At 42.7% G+C, this 16,649-nt stretch overlaps 2 protein-coding genes across 5 annotated transcripts in view; one reads left to right on the top strand and one right to left on the bottom strand.

The window, feature by feature from the left end:
• The first annotated feature begins 957 nt into the window (after window positions 1-957).
• slc60a2b (solute carrier family 60 member 2b) lies at window positions 958-6,019 on the top strand. Of its 2 annotated transcripts, none has more exons than XM_077510029.1 (4): window positions 958-1,443; window positions 3,354-3,522; window positions 3,626-3,742; window positions 4,524-6,019. In XM_077510029.1, exons 1-4 carry the CDS (start codon window positions 1,153-1,155, stop codon window positions 5,783-5,785), a joined length of 1,839 nt encoding a protein of 612 aa, XP_077366155.1. In that variant the 5' UTR covers window positions 958-1,152; the 3' UTR covers window positions 5,786-6,019. The 2 variants fall into 2 exon arrangements, with proteins under 2 accessions (XP_077366155.1, XP_077366156.1); XM_077510030.1 differs by lacking the exon at window positions 958-1,443 and adding an exon at window positions 2,951-3,260.
• Window positions 2,810-16,649, bottom strand: part of rev3l (REV3 like, DNA directed polymerase zeta catalytic subunit) — a 33,081-nt gene continuing 19,241 nt past the window's right edge. The window contains exons 17-34 of one of the 3 annotated variants that reach the window (XM_077510027.1): window positions 15,454-15,646; window positions 15,249-15,363; window positions 15,038-15,153; window positions 14,125-14,243; window positions 13,847-13,965; window positions 13,493-13,634; window positions 12,980-13,224; window positions 12,696-12,804; window positions 12,042-12,248; window positions 11,845-11,954; window positions 11,628-11,742; window positions 11,424-11,561; window positions 9,880-10,070; window positions 9,408-9,654; window positions 8,218-8,433; window positions 6,792-8,130; window positions 4,466-5,762; window positions 2,810-3,765 (exon numbers count right to left, since the gene is read on the bottom strand). In XM_077510027.1, the coding sequence (XP_077366153.1) occupies window positions 7,990-8,130; window positions 8,218-8,433; window positions 9,408-9,654; window positions 9,880-10,070; window positions 11,424-11,561; window positions 11,628-11,742; window positions 11,845-11,954; window positions 12,042-12,248; window positions 12,696-12,804; window positions 12,980-13,224; window positions 13,493-13,634; window positions 13,847-13,965; window positions 14,125-14,243; window positions 15,038-15,153; window positions 15,249-15,363; window positions 15,454-15,646 (2,523 nt within the window). In that variant the 3' untranslated portion in view covers window positions 2,810-3,765; window positions 4,466-5,762; window positions 6,792-7,989. The remainder of the gene's footprint in view (window positions 3,766-4,465; window positions 5,763-6,791; window positions 8,131-8,217; window positions 8,434-9,407; window positions 9,655-9,879; window positions 10,071-11,423; window positions 11,562-11,627; window positions 11,743-11,844; window positions 11,955-12,041; window positions 12,249-12,695; window positions 12,805-12,979; window positions 13,225-13,492; window positions 13,635-13,846; window positions 13,966-14,124; window positions 14,244-15,037; window positions 15,154-15,248; window positions 15,364-15,453; window positions 15,647-16,649) is intronic. The other 2 variants (XM_077510026.1, XM_077510028.1) reach the window with 2 other exon arrangements.

The raw sequence follows: 16,649 nt of genomic DNA, 5'->3' as shown, positions 1-16,649 counted from the left end.
AAAAACGCCTTACTATACATGGTCGTTTTTTTAGGGGAAAAAAAACGCCTTACTATAACATGGTCGTTTTTTTAACAAAATAAAAACGCCTTACTATACATGGTCGTTTTTTTAGGGGGGAAAAAATGCCTTACTATAACATGGTCGTTTTTTTTTTAACAAAATAAAAACGCCTTACTATACATGGTCGTTTTTTTAGGGGAAAAAAAACGCCTTACTATAACATGGTCGTTTTTTTAACAAAATAAAAACGCCTTACTATACATGGTCGTTTTTTTAGGGGAAAAAAAACGCCTTACTATACATGGTCGTTTTTTTAACAAAATAAAAACGCCTTACTATACATGGTCGTTTTTTTTTTATCAAATAAAAAACGCCTTATTATACATGGTCATTTTTTTAACAAAATAAAAAAACGCCTTTCTATACATGGTCGTTTTTTTTTTTTATCAAATAAAAAACGCCTTACTATACATGGTCGTTTAAAAACAAAACAAAAAAAAACGGCTGACTATACATGGTCGTTCAAAAAACAAAACAAAATGGGTATACTCTATTAAGAGAGATGAAAATGGTAGAGACAAGTACAAAGCACGATTTGTGGCAAAAGGTTACAGGTTATTCTATAACCCCAGTGGAAAACGAGGGAACACTGTACACACAGACACAATTTGTTCCCGGTGTTACATTCATAACTCGCAGAATTCCTGACTGATTTAAAACCGGATTGGTTTATTACAAACCGAACGTGGCTATGATTTTTCAGACTGCATTTTCAAATGTATTTATTTGTTTTAAAAACGTGGAGCAGTTTGTGCCATCTCTTGTGTCATATAGCTAACAACAAAAATGAAAGTTGGTGTGAACGAGCCGTTGTCGCGTTCTTCCATACACTAGAGGGCGCTAAGTGTCCTTTAAATACTTGAATGAACTACTACAAAAGTACTCGACGCAAGGCGGCGCAAGTGCTCTTTTTCTGTCACCTCTGACCCGCCCCGCTGGTTTACATGATGACGGACGAGCCGGGAGCCTTCGCCTGGTCGACGGAGGGAGGTTTACCTGTGGAGTGAAAAGCGAAGGCGACCAGCTCGGCTTGAATGGCCTTTGCCTAATATTCACCACCGTCCAAGTGGCAACAGCACCGTAACGCTCATGTCAGCTGCGTCTTCGCCCGCCGCCGCCGCCGCCGCCGCAGCCGCAGCAGCGGCGGTGAAAAAGAAACACGTTCGCTTCGCTAGCATGGACGACGAGCAGGAAGAGGACACCTTGTTTGACAAGAGGAAGGAGGCGGAGCGAGGCGGTCTGAAGAGCGCGCTCAAGGCGGCCAAGAGGAAGACGAAAGCGGGATGCGGCGACCGGGTGAAAGTGGTCGGAGGGGGCGGATACACGTCGTGCGGCCGCTGGATGGTCAGCCTCACTCTCTGCGCATCCTTCCTCGGCCTGGTAAGAAGAAGACGTTTGAATGACTATCAAAATGAATGGGAGAGAATTTTTTGTTTTGTTTTTTTTGTTGGGCAAATAAAGGATGAGGGATATCAGAGTCATACAGAGGGCTGCCCACAGACCCCCTTCGACGGAAATGTTGGCCATGGGGGCAACTGGCGGACATTAATCGCACCGGAAATTCGTCACATCATTGCTTGTTGTTGTGCGGACAACAAAGCAGCCAAATACATTTGAATTCATGTGTCAGTTCTGTAAATATCCATAAAGAGATATCCCTCCAATACATATGTCGATATATTTTAAAATGGGATGATTCAATGCACGTGCATCTTTTGAATCAAATTGTTGTTTTTCATATTTCAAAAAAACTTTTTTTTATTTGTTACGCCCCTAATATATACACGCATATAAACAGTACGGCATTCGAAAAACAAGGCTGACGACTGGAATTGAATCATAGCATTTCCGTTCATTTCAGCCCGAAACGATTATTTGTAAGTTACAAGCGTGCTCACTTAATGAATGAAACTTGTAGGCTATCTTAAGGTACCACTATACTCAATGTAAACTCTTAGGCCTCGTTAACTCATTTACTCCCCAAAACGTATAAATACGTTTTTTTCCTTTTTTTTTTATTTAGATATTACCAAACCATGTTCCCAAAGACATTTATACGTTTTGGCTTTGATGCAGCCTCTGAACTGAAGAGAATGCTTAAAGCAATGGTAGTTATTACAAAAACGGCCAGCAGATGGCATCAGAGTATAAGAGATTTTCCCCACTATTTTAAACAAATTTTTGTAATGATGAAACTTAGCCATATAATTGATGCAAAATGGAAACAGATAGAAATATACTTTTTTTTCCTGATGAAAGAAGAGGCTCTAATCTTTCTTTTGGTAGATTCCACGTTTTTATAACAATAGGACACAATATTCTATGGGCCTTGCAAAATCAGTCAAAATCCAGTAAAACAGCAAAAATTTCCTGGGAGTGAATGAGTTAATTGAACATGAAAAGCATTAGCAGTAGCATTTAACTCGGTATACTGGAAAAACTTGATCTTCTTGCTTGCAAAAGACAAACAAATAGTGAGGAAAGTCAAACACTGAAAAAGTCGGTTTCAAAAATGAAAGATAGCCAAGTGAAAACAAATGAAATAAGAAATACATCAGCTTTGAAATACACGAAAAATGTTGGTACCCTTATTGGGAAGAAAAGCAGATCCACAAGGATCAATGAAATAACTTGAGGCTGGCAAAAGCTAAATGAGTTATTTTAAAATAAAAATATATACATTTAAACAACTCAAAATTAATATGTGTTGTGTGCTGAGAGGTTGGATCCCAAACGCAGACGCAAATAAGATTTTATCTGTTTATTCACATTGAGAGGGCAGAAACTAAGAGAGCGGTACACAGGAACAGTTGAGCAATAATCCGACAAAACCCACACAATTCTCAAACCCTTAAATAGACAGTCAATCAATCTCATTGGTTGTGGCTACACATATGAGTACTAGTACTGACATGGAATTCTCTGATTCGCTGTTGACTCCGTAATTACAGATAGTTCCTGACATCAACAAACATCATATAGCATAAAAGGTCCTTGACATACATCATAGAGCCTAAAACTAGTTGAAACTGGATGCTATTACATCACTACCAGAACAGACACGGAACGGGTCGTGAACTCTACTCAAACTTAACCCAGGCGTGACCCCAGAATTGAGACAAGACCCAAACATTACCCTTGCATGACAATACGAATCTTTTATTTTTGTTCATGATTATGCAAATGTTGTAATTGTGGTGAGTAATAATTGAATTTTGATTAATTGGGGGGAATAGCAAGACTGGATTTTACCCTCAACCATCATGACCAAGACGCTTGTTGCTTTTAAGGGGATGGGGATCTCGGTTATCGGACCCACGTTTGAGGACCTGGCTTTAAACGTGAAGAAGGACATCAGCAACATCTCCTACATCTTCGTCGGCCGATCCGCGGGCTACATCGGCGGCTCGCTTTTGGGAGGCGTCCTTTTTGACTGCATGAACCCCAACCTGCTGCTCGGTAAGGCCCGCTCACATCTCATCGAGTCGTCTCCGATGGGTCGCCGTTTTCCTCAACTGCATTTTTTTTCGTTCTTTCGCGCATAACCTTGCTTGCCCGTCAGGTTTTTCGATGCTGATGACTTCGTGTGGGATGTGCGCCATCCCTTTCTGCAAACACGCTCTGCTCCTCACCGGCTTCATGTCCAGCATCGGCATCTCGATGGGGATTCTGGACACGGGTATGACAACAGCTTCTATACGCCTGTGCCCATTTGATGTTTATAATCACAATAACATATGTTATTGTGATTTTTTATTCTCCACATTTTTTTTTTGCCACGTAACAACTCCCACATAACACTTCCGATTTACACTGTTCAAATTTCAACTAGCTTGAAAAATTCACGCCTCCCGGGGTATTATCGTATGATTCAACATTACTTACAGTATTTGCACAATTTAACATTTAATATCAACTTTTCCCCCATTCTTTTTCAATGGGACAGACATTGAGCTTTTTCTAAGTATCACTTTCCACGCCCACTTCCAGATATATAACTTATCATCATCATAACTAGGTGTCTGATACTGCTTGGTGGCACAGGTTATAATTTCATAATTTATCTCTCAATTTACTTCATAAGCATTCAAATCTTAGCATTCAGCTTTCAGCATTCCCACGCAATTTCTCCAGAAATTGCACTTAGTCTAGATTTCATACGTAATTTTATGCTTTTATCTGAATTTGACCAGTCAGCCGCTAACTAAAATGTGCGCCGCCATCCAGTAGTTAATTATCGAGAGGTAATTACAATTAATGAACTAAGATTACATTGAGTTTGCTTATTTTGTTGCATGAAAAATGTAATTGTTTCATTAGATAATAAAAATGGCATGTTAAATATCGCAATAACATCGATATTGCTGCATTCATCAACTATATGGCATGTTTTTTCAATTACCTTTTTGACATTTCTTTCGTCCAGTCTTCCACATTGACTGAGTTTTCTCGTGCGGCAGGTGGCAACGTCCTGATCCTCAACACGTGGGGCGAGCAGGCCGGCCCTCACATGCAGGCCCTCCACTTCAGTTTTGCCGCCGGCGCCTTCGTGTCGCCCATCATAGCCAAGCTGCTGTTTGGGCACACCAGCAGCCAGAGCGCCGGAAGCGTCTTCAACACCACGTCCACCGTCGCGGCGTGGCCCATCGCCAACGACGACCACGCCGCGGTCCGCTTCATCCCCGGCGGCAGCCTGAAATCCATGTGGGCCTACATCGTGATCGGCCTGTTCGTCCTCCTCACCTCTTTCCCGTTCTTCCTCCTCTCCGTCCGCGGCGACACGTCCCGCGAGCGAGGCCGGGCGTCGGCGGCGAAGCCCCTGGTGGCCAGACACCACACTGCGCTCGTCGTCCTGCTCTTCTTCTTTTTCTTCGCCTACGTCGGAGCCGAGGTGGCGTACGGTTCCTTCATCTTCACCTTCGCCAAGGATTACGCGCAAATGAATCCGTCGCAAGCGGCCGGGCTGAATTCTTTATTCTGGGCGGCGTTTGCCGCCTGTCGGGGGCTGGCCATCTTCTGCGCTTCCTGCATGTACCCGGGCACCATGATACTGCTCAGCCTGGTGGGCACGACGCTGTCGGCGCTCTTTCTCTGCCTCTTCAGCAAGGACAAAACCATGCTGTGGATTTGCACCGGTTTATACGGGGCGTCCATGTCCTCCACCTTCCCCAGCGGAATTTCCTGGCTGGAGCAGTACACCACCGTGACGGGCCGCTCGGCGGCCGCGTTCGTGGTGGGCGCCGCCCTGGGCGAGATGGTTTTGCCCGCCCTCGTCGGCTTCCTGCTGGGGAGGATTCACGGGCACCCCCTGCTCATGTACCTGGCGCTCATCACGGCGACCTTCACCGCCATCCTTTTCCCCGTCATGTACAAGCTGGCGTCGGTATCCGCCGGCCCCGTCAGGAAACGCCACCGGAGGGGCCGACCCGACGCCGACGACAGCGAGTACCGGCAGGCGCTGCTGGATTCGGGAGCCATTGACGAGGAGGAGGAGGAGGAGGACGAGGCCGATCAGTGGAACGATGCGGACTTTGAAGTCATTGAAATGGACGACACGGCGAGTGTCACCAGTTCACCCAGTAAGGAGGGTTCCCCCTCCAAGGCTGACGGCGGTCTGACCGAGCCCGCGAAGGCTTCCTCATCGTCCGACACCGTCTCCCTGGTCGGAGACTCACCCAAACGCAAACTGCTGCTCTTCCCTGACAGAGTGAAAAGAGACTGAAACCTCATTTTCAGATTTCTCAACACCTAATTTGAGCCATGATTTGTCCACAGCCTGATGACTGAGATGTTGACGTGTACAAGAAGTTAATTCACTGCCTGGCCACAAATTTTGCCTGTAAATTGCCTTACTTTATTCGCCGGCAGCCCAGTTAAAATGGATTTTTGACTTCTAAAGCCGTGAGTGGCATCGAATGAGTTGAGTCTAACGATATAATAAAAACAATTAAACACATGCAAATGACTGACAAGACTGATCAGGATGGGGACCCACTTAAATCTAAATTATTTACAAGTCCACCACTTATCCTAAAAGCCTTTTCACACTGCACTTAGCAACGCCATGTCATGTTGGTTGCACGTAGAAATTGAAAAACCTGAAATTCAAATTGGCTGGCAGAGTGATTTCAGGGTAATAGTATGAAGAGCCTCCCCGTTAAGCTACTGCTGTTCTGCTTATCAGGATAAAAAGAATAAAAAAACGGATGGAGGCGTGCCAGTATAAGAACTCAAACCATCCTTGACTGGAAGATAAAAAGTACGTAAGGTCAAAAGAAAACATTAACACCATAACAACAATTGACCGATATCCAACATTTGATACAGTCTATAGGTGGGATGTAACGATATTCTAACATCACAATACGATATTATCACGATATGAAGGTCGCGATAATTATCACAATATTGTGGGGAGGTTGGCGATAAAAAAAAAAAAAAAAGTCACAATATTGTGCAATACAGCAATGGAAAATATTAGTAAATTATTAAAAACATAATTTGCCCTCCAACATGGCCGCCACAAAACAGAGGTGCATGAAGTTACGGGAAATCTACACTGTATTGTGTCACATAGCTTCTATGAGGGGTTTATAAAAAAGGTTTCATAATTTGACGGCTTTTTAGAATAAATCCAATCCGTAACAATATAACAAAGAACTGCAAATTGATCGTTTTTTTTTTGTTTTGGCCAGGCAGTGTTTGTAAGCTATTGAAGACAAGATTACCTGATGGAAATTCAGTGCCTTGCACGAGGACAGTTGAGCAGATCGATGTTCATCATCTCCGCAAGCCACAATGAAGTGCTGATATCTGTCAAAACGTGATTGTTTCATGAGCCTTTGGTGAAACGTTCTTACGTGCGTGTTATAAGTGTACTATCACTGTGATCCAATTTTGTTCGAAAACATTTGAATATGTCGACTTTTTATTATATCAACTCCAACCCACAGCAATATCCATTAAAAGGAAAAAAAAAAAAAGTTCCATTTTGTTTTTACATTTTTACAAACCAAGGATTCAATTCTTGACATGTTTCGATGGCAGCACACTTCGAAACATACTGCAAAACAGGAATGCACATAAAATTATCAAAACACAGTATTGCAACAGTCCCAAGTAAAAAAAAAAAAAAAAGATCCAACTTCACACTAGATGAGCATGAAGCCATGAATACAATCAAAAAGCCATCCCTCAATAGAATGTATCAAAACCGCATTCAGACTGGGGACTTAATTGGTTTTATGCTGATACAGTAAGAACTTACCAATGATTTTTATACAAGGTACATTAAATTGAAGTCCAATTAATGCTAATGATGTGAAGCTGCGACAGCGCGCACAAGACTCAATGTCTCGTTTTCTTTGAACGTTTTGGCATCTCAGCCGTAATCAACAAATAAGCCCGAAGACGTTACACACGCCCTATGAGGGAGGCTCAAAGCAGACAATACTTGTATAACAAATACCATTAGTAGTTAACGAGACCAGAGGTGGGAAATCCAGGTCCAGAAAGTAAAAACCCTGCCAGTTTTGACTTTAGCCTCTTGTGCTAGCTAGCTAGCACATGGACCTGGATTTGCCACCTCTGTAATATGTTGTGTAGTTAATGTAATTTCTAGCATAATCCTTAAACTCCGAATTTTGTAGTCCTGTCACTATGCTGCTAGCTAGCGAGCTCCCTCGCTAGCTCCCCAGTGCTCAGAAACCTGAGCTAGCTAGCTAGCTAGCACAAGGGGCTAAAGCCAAACTGTAGCTGTGTTTTTAACTTTCTGGACCTGGATTTGCCATCTCTGAACGAGACAATGACAACCCAACAGGGTTTAGATGAAAGCACCGTTCAAACGTTGAGAAGTGGAACACTGAGATGAGGGCGGGCGAGGCGGCCATTAGCACCAAAATGGGTTGCGACGTCAAAGGTCGGCCATCACAAGGCGTCGAGCAGCTGTCGGAGGTACGGCGCCCTGGACAGCTGCCTGCTCACTCCGCTCAGTTTGTAGAGGACGGGACAGTCCAGCGACACGCACGGCACCTGCCGCTCCGCGCAGCCGCTGCAGTTCTTGCAGATCTGCGGGACCAAAAAAACAAAAACAAAAAACTGTTCACGTTTGGCTTTTTTTTGCTGCCGCGCGCGACGCCACGAAACGAGATGGACCTTGAGCAGCTGCTCCTGTTCCCGCTCCCGCTGCCTGACGTCCTGCTGGAGGGTGACGGCCACGCGCTGGGGCGACGCGCGGCACCGCGAGCACACGCCCAGCTGGGTGAGCTGGTCGCACACGGGGCAGTGGAGCGTGCTGAAATATTGCGAAATGGTGCCCTTCCTCGCCACGTCCTCCCCGCCGAAAGCCGACGAGCACGAGGCCTTCTGGATCTGGACAAAAAAACACTTTTACAAAGCCGCGTATTTCAGCCAGCCTTATTACTATACTAGTTAGCAGTACTATTACTAAACACCTATGCCAGGGTCCGCAAATTTTTAGGCCAAAGAAATACAAAATAATCTGTCGGGAGCCGCAAAACATTTAAAAATTGTTATGATGGAAACAATGTTACTTTTCATACTTCATTTTTTTCCGAGTTTCTGTCAATTTCTGACATTTTGTCAATTTTATGGACATTTGGTCATTTTGTGCCTCTTCATGGTTTGGACATTTTTAATGGTTATTCAAAAAACAATTTTTTTTGCGTTTTTGCTATCAATTTTCACACATGTTGGCAATTTTTGGGACATTTTCTGGCAATTTTTTTGTATTTCTTCTTTTGTTTTTTGGACATTATATAATTACTTTTTGAACGTTTTTGTCTATGACCTTTTTAATCACTTTTTTTTTTTTTTTTTTTTTTTTTTGCCATTTCCCAAGACATTTTATGGTCATTTTCTGCCTCTTTTTTTTTTTTGGACATTTTTTTTTAAATCAATCATTTGTCAATGTGAATTAATTAATTTATTTTTTTCCGTTTTCTTCAAAGTGAACATTCTTGACAGGCCAACAGGTGGAATACTTTAAAAACTGTGTGTTATTAGGTTTACATGCATTTTTTTCAGTGTGTGGTCGTGGTAAACCTAAAAATGATTTTATACATATATTAAGATTATCCTACAATTTGAAAGTGTTTCTATAATCTCAGATTTTCACCCATTTCGGGAGATACTGTCGTGAGTTTGTGGTCATATTTAATTGAAGTTCCACCAGCAGGGGGCGTGTGTGCTCATTCAAGAGAACAGCACACTGGCTAGTTGACACAAAGCAGCACTTTGTGCACTACACTCCCTCTCTTTTGTCCCCGCCCCCCCACTCAATTAACAGGAAACGCGAATCTCCTTTTCCTCCCAAAGCGCCTCACCCTGGGAAGCTCCTGGTACCAGCTGAGCACGTCGACGCCAATCAGCTGGAACATGCGGCCCAGCGGCGGCAGGATCTGCTTGGTGATGTAATAGGCGGCGTTGAGGCGGAGGGCGGGGTCCTGCAGCACTTCCAGCGGCCGGCGCACCAGCTGGATGAGGGGCACGCCGGGCGTCCCGTACACGATCACGTAGGGCACGCGCTCGCCCACGCGAGGCTCCAGCCGCCGGTCGTACGCCATCATGCGTCTGCGGGCGCAACGCGTCACACAAATCCGACAGTCGGCAACATCGTATCTGCTGTAACGGTAATACGCTTGCAACTCGAATCAGGCGCTGCAGCCTTGCCTCAAGTAACCTCAACGGGTAATTACAAGCTGCGTTGCTAGGCAACAGACGTGGCTACTGCACACGTGCAGCCAGACAACGAAGCAGCAGGAGGATTCGGTCCTTCTGTGCTCTCTTAATGCGTACCTGGTGAGCTCCAGTGCGGGGACGCAGGCCCCAGGCCGGTACGAGGCGCCGCCTCTGTACTCCTTGGCGAAGGTCAGGTCCTGCATGCTGGCGCGGCCGTCCAGAACCTTCACGCACTGACGCTGGACGAACTGCTTGACCTGGCTGATGTCGCGCGTCTCAAACAGCAGCTTGATGGAACGCTCCAGAATCTGAACGGAGATGGTTCAATTGGAGACTTTATTTTGAGTTTATTATTTAAGTATGTTGTGTAAACGTTGACAACTAGGTAAATCATAGCAACACTTTTTTTCTTGGTCATTTTATCTTCAAAATACATGAAATTAATGGCAATGTTTTATTTTTCTCGTTCGCAACAAGAGCACAAATACTAGGGATGTAACAATATCCAAATATCACGATGCGAAATCACGATATGAAGCTCACAATGCGATAATTGTCACGCTATTGTGGGGAGGTTGGCGATACTTAAAAAAAAAAAAAAAAAAAAAAAAAAAAAAAAAAAAAAAAAAGAGCTCCTCCTTAAAAAAAAACAAAAAACATATACAAATAAACTCTCTCTAATAACTCTTCATATTGAGGCACTAAATCGCTAATGCAAGTTCCTCCACATATTGACTCACTTCAAAGCATTTTACAATCCCTTCAAAGCATTTTACAATCCCCTTCGTCTGACAATTAGTGTATTTTAAACATAGAAGGCCAAAACATCCCTAATGAAAATTAAATTGCACTAAAAATATAGCCACCAGAGGGGGCTATAACTGCACAAATGGAAATCAACCTGACTTTTGCTGCAGATGTGTAGCTTTTAAATATCATGAACATGACGACGACGATATTGTGGCAATTTTAATATCACGATATCACAATATTGCTGTGCAATTAATCGAAATTCAATTACAATTTCAATTATTCCACTCCATAATTACAAAATTGGCATAATCTTAAACAAAAATAAATGATTATTATGTTGTTTAATTGTAAAATAATTTAATAAAAAATCTTGTTTGGTCCAAAAGAAACATACATAATTATAGTGTTTCGACAAAATGTATTTGTCTTAATATTTTTTACGTTTAAACATTTTTTAGTTTTGTGCCAAAAAAAAAAAAAAAAAAAAAAAAAAAAAAAAAAAAAAAAAAAAAAAAAGATTGTCCTTATCGTGATTTCAATAATTACCAAATTAATCGCGATTAATTTGGACTGGTTGCCAACCTAGTTATTTTTCATGAATTTTAAAGTTACAAAAAATAAAATGATGCACACAAAAAACTGCCGTAGTTCTTAAAATATGTAATAAAGAATATATAAGACAGCAAAAAGGGCATTATAGTTGATAAAACACACACACACACAAAAAAAAAAAAAAAAAAAAAAAAAAAAAGCTGGATTGTTCATGACTGACGCATCAAATGGGAATGAACAAGAGGAAGGCGCGAGCAGAGCAAGCAAAGATGTGATTGGTGTGAAGCAGACAACCAGTGAGGGGGGGGGGACGGGAAGGAAGGAAAAAGGGCGTGTACGACTGCTTTGCCTGTTACCTTGGAAACAGCAGGGCAGCCATCCCGCCGCACCGTTTCAATGCCTTTGGCGTCGAACACCGGCTCCTTTTGGTCAAGGCTCTCGTACATGTAGCCCACGTAGCGCTTCTTTGTCTGGAGCACGCAGGGCAGGTACACCTGAGGCACACAACTCCGTTATTAGCACCTCCACGGGGGAAGTGATGACTCGATTGTGTTGCGTGCCTTCTCAAATTTGAGCTTGACTGGCTTCGGGTTGCTCGCAGTCACCGCCTCCGCGATCTCATCGCCGATCTTAAAGGCCTGCTCTTTGGTGGCGCCTTTCAACAAAACGAACATGCTGCACAACAGGAAGCATCTCGTCATTAACGTCAAAACCGCTCATCAAAATATCAGCGTACTTTCGGGGAAAGATGGAAGAAGAATCAGCCGAGTCTGGTACCTGTCAGTGTCTCCATAGACAACACGCGCTCCCCACTTTTTCGTGTCATTGACCATCTTGATGGCTCTCTCCAAGGTTTCTCGGGCTTTGTGGACTATACTGTCGCCCACCTGAACATGCATGAAAAAAATAAAAATAGTGTGTTTTAGTGTTGCAACGGAAATTGAGCACCAAACGTGAGACGTCCTCATCCTCGCCTCCACGTTGGGCATGCGTCCAGAGTAGTTGGCGGCGGCGTAGCCGAAGGTGACGTTGGCGATGAGCTTGAGTCCGAGCTGACGAGCATCCAGCAGTTTCATCAGCGCCTTTTCCTGCTTGTAGGCTTTCATTGACTGCTTGACCATAATGCGCGTCTTGAGGATTTCCTCGAGCATGCTGGGAAGGACGCCTTTCCGCACTGACGACTGCACACACGCACACAACACAGATTAGAAGAGGTCGTTTGATTTGTACGTAATAAAAACAATGTCGACAATAGGGGAAGGGGCTGTGATATTATCAAATTCACAATTTCTGGAGAAATTGCATGCGAAGGCTGAAAGGGTGAATAAGAAACATTGAAGCACATGAAATAATTTGAAAAAATACTGAACAAGAATACATTGAAGTTGGTTTCAATTGGTCAATCTATGTGAAAACTGGAGGTGAATATTTAAATATTTGGAAGAAAAAGAAAAAAAAAGCACAATATTGTGCTTTTGTAACAGAAATACATATAAACAGCCTCCAATCTCTAATAACACTTAGTATGTAAAAATACAGAGGGAGACAGGGGGCATGCAGAAAGCCGGGAGAGGGGAAAAAAAAAAAAAGTAAGTCACACTGAAATATTTCTATTTTAAGTATTGTACCTTGACGAAGGCGATGCCATTGGGTGCCACAGTGATATCATTTCGGAGCTGGTAGAGGAGCTCTGGGGAAACCCTGAGAGAGGTGCAGCCAAACTTAAACTCATCTGTCCTGAAATAGACAAACACATCCTCTTAACCTTCCAAAAGTAACACAATTGTTTCCTAACATCTGTATTTCTTAATTTTAAAAGACGACAGCAAAATCAACTCTTTGTCTGCATGAGACGTCATGAGGACAGGAGATTTAAAGAATTTTGTTCATTTTGAGCCTGTCTACTTCTTACGTTCCCAAGTCATCCACATGGCCGAGGCAAGTGGAGTAGCAGTAATTGTATGCGATGACGATGGAGGGATAGAGCGACTGGAAGTCCAGGACCACCACGGAGTTGCTGTAAAAGCGCGACTCGGGCTCCATCACTAGGGGGAGACACTGAGGCGCCCGCTGCTGCGCTCGCTGCTGGATGCTGGGCGTTACCGGGATATAATTGAGCGGCTTGGCCACGCGCAGCATCATGGACTCAACACGGTACTGCATATGGAGAAGAGGAGGACAACGTGTTGATCTGTGTCATTTTCTTTCATCAAATTGGTCTTTCTGAATGTGTTTTGCTTCAATTTCATTCCTGTTAGATGCACTTTGAAAACCAGACAATCCAGAATTTAGAATCAAGATTAAGTAGCGGGAAAATTTCATTTCAAATATTATGCTCATCAGATTTCTCACTGTTATACAGGATGCAATGGATAAGTGGTGAAAAATGCACTGACGGAATGAAACGAAAGTTCAGCGTTGGTACCTGTGACCCTCGAGTGAGAACGTGGAAGAACTGGATCCCAAACAGTCTGGCCAGCTCGCTGGTTCTGCCGATGATGTCGTGCTGCTGTAGAAGCTGCATGGTGCCTTGCACCCGGCTCACATAATGGTCCACCATCTTCCATCTAGCACAAATATGCAGCAGCACATGGTTATCGCTCCCGCTGCTTCCAAAGGAATACTGCTTATTATTTAAAAAATGCCACTAGATATAACAAATTTCATGATAGGCCCTGCCAACACAATCTTAATATCTCTCAGTATGATGTAGCACAATCTTGCTTAAGAGTATAAAAACGACAAATAATCTGCAGTGCATGCAGGACTGAAAACAAACCTGTAGAGGTCAGTGTTGTGATCAAACCAGTCAGACAACGTGCGGGGGCTGTACAAGGGGAAGCGCTGGTGGAGCACATGAAAGGCCACATTCTCGTAACTGTAGCTGTTCAGCGTCACCTGGGGAGGGCAAGAGGCCACGGGAAAAAAAATATGAACCAGATCAAAACATCAGGCAGAATGCTGAGTTTTGAAAACTGTTGGTATTAAAGTACAACTTTGTTGGAGATGAAGAGAGCTGGGAAGAAAGAGGCGGGGAGGTCATGTCGGGACACCAACCTCCGTTTTCATCACCCTCCACAGGTTGAGGATAATGCGCCCAACGATGTTGATCTCAGTCATTGTGTCCGCTCCATACTCATCTCTTTCTGCAGCAAAGCGGTTGTCTCTCGAGTCACCTGAGGACGGACGGAGCCAGACAGACATCCAATTACAGGAGGGTTACCATTCGGCTGGTCAACTATGACACTCTATCACGTGCTATAGCTTGCATGTGGATTATTAGACACACCCTAAAACACAGTGGCATACTAATATAGAGCCTTGATTTGGGGAAAAAGAAGAAAAATAAATTGTAATGAACACCATGTACACAGAGTGCAAGTGATTGATATTACAAATGCAATTATGCCGTCTAGTGGCAGAAAATTGACTAACACAAATCATATCACAATAATTGTTTACAGGTTGCTATTTTATCAATTAAAATGAAATTACTCCTGTCACTGACTAAAAGATGAAGCCATATTTCTATTAGTTTAACTTTTTTCCCCAAATTTAATGTTAAGGGTATGAAAACCTGGCGAAAAAAAATTATTGTATATTTACAACAGATTTAAAATTTGCGATTAATCATGAGCTAACTACTCAAGTCATCGATTAATTATACTATTCAAAAATTTTAATCGCCTGACACCCCTAATATTAATTTTTCTCTCTCGAGGAAGTGTATTCAGAAAGTCATGGAAACACCAAATCAAAAGATGACACTGGGGATCCCTTATAGTGAGACCATTTTAACCAAGTCACAAAACAAAAAAGCTGTTTTCAAAAACAAATGATTATACAATAAGTGGAAAATGGAATTAATCCTGAATATCAGAAAGAAAAAAAAATCTGAATTAAATTGTTATCTGCACATCTTTTGTCATGCGTTTTTTTAACATCAGTGCTAACTAAAGTCAATTCTTACCTGGCACACGTGATAGCTGTTGACAGAGGTCTACTCCGACAACTGCAGCTCGTTGGAGAAGGTAGCCCCATGAGTGCATCTGCACCTCATACCCAAACAGGATATCCGGGTCAAACCTACAGAAACGCAGAAATACAACTTCACCTCTTAAGAGTTTTAACATCACATGAATATTTCAAAATGACAACGGTGTAAATATTTTGTCACCAACCTTCTCATGATGACGATGAGTTCTTCAAACAGCATATTCTCATTTGTGGCGTACTTCACCTGCAGCCCAGAGACGCCCGACCTGACCAGCAGGGGCGCTCTTCCTCTGTGGCCTGCTAAGTTTGTTAAAACACATTTGTCACCCTTATTGTGACCAAACAAGTTTTTACAACAAACTAACGATTTGAATTGTACTATCTTGTCACCTTGGTCACAAGTGTTGTGGTCTTTATGCACCACAATGGCACCGGTCAACTGGCAGCTGTCGACATTCGGCAAGGGAGCGTCAGAAGTCAGGCAGTAGAATAAGGCACATATGGCGTCAAACTCAGGGTCAGCTTCGAGGTCACGTCGGGTTCGCGCATGAAGCTCCATACCCATTAGTGTGAGGTGCTGGACCTGGCACGGAGAAAGGAGAAAATTAGCTTTAAATTAGGTCATAGTATTGCAGGAATGAATTTGATTTAATCATTTTGTGTCGAGTAAAAGATTATTTGCCATTTGGTGTGGCCTGTGACAAGTTTATTAATAACTATTGTGCATGATGTATAACAAATGCATTTGGTCAAACAAAGAAAAGGAAAATGTTTTGATGGTTCAACAGTTTTTTTGTTTTGTTTTTTCCCCCCTCAACGAAATACAAACTGCACAGTACTTGCAAGCCAATCCAAATATGCATTTGGGGCGGGGAGATTCTTTGGGTGGACCATTGCGATCAATTTTCATCTTCAAGTTTCATATTTCATCGCTCATACTTGATTTTAATTTCATCCCACTTAAAAAGAGCGTAAAATGAAAATTTGTGGCGATATTCCACAAATCAGGCAGAAGGTTCATATGTGACGCGTCATCTTTCGTAGATGCCATCTCATGAAACTGATGACATCGAGGAGTGATCGAAACATGAGATTATTTACAATACGTTATTACATTGAAGACATTTCACAACTTTTATGCACCCCGACTCGTTGTCACTCGAGCTAGGCTGTGCGCACGAGTTTCGCCCTCATCAGTGTGAAATGCTTTAGTGCATGAATAATACATTCATAAAACGTGGGTCTTTTGTTCACTTTCATGCTGAAGGGTCACATTATGGTGTATTTTTGTTGTTGTTGTTGTTATGTCCATTTTATATCAATCATTTGCTAAAGATGTACTTCTTCTAATAATTGCTTATTTTCATGCACTACTATTACAATTTTAACTTTTATGATGCAAGGACATGAAAATAGAGACCTGAAGGCGGCTATTGTTTGTCCGAACAATTTATTTTTCTCATTAACTCAAAACTAATGCCAGTGTTTTGTCGCAATGGGCTTACTATTGGTCTTGAGAGATGTGCTCGGTTGGCTCAGCCCATGGAATAGATGGCTGAATGACCGGGCACCACTGCCTTCATAAT

Source organism: Festucalex cinctus, chromosome 21 (genome assembly GCF_051991245.1).
Source record: "Festucalex cinctus isolate MCC-2025b chromosome 21, RoL_Fcin_1.0, whole genome shotgun sequence".
Lineage (NCBI taxonomy): Eukaryota > Metazoa > Chordata > Actinopteri > Syngnathiformes > Syngnathidae > Festucalex > Festucalex cinctus.
This window is presented reverse-complemented; position numbering and strand designations above follow the sequence as displayed.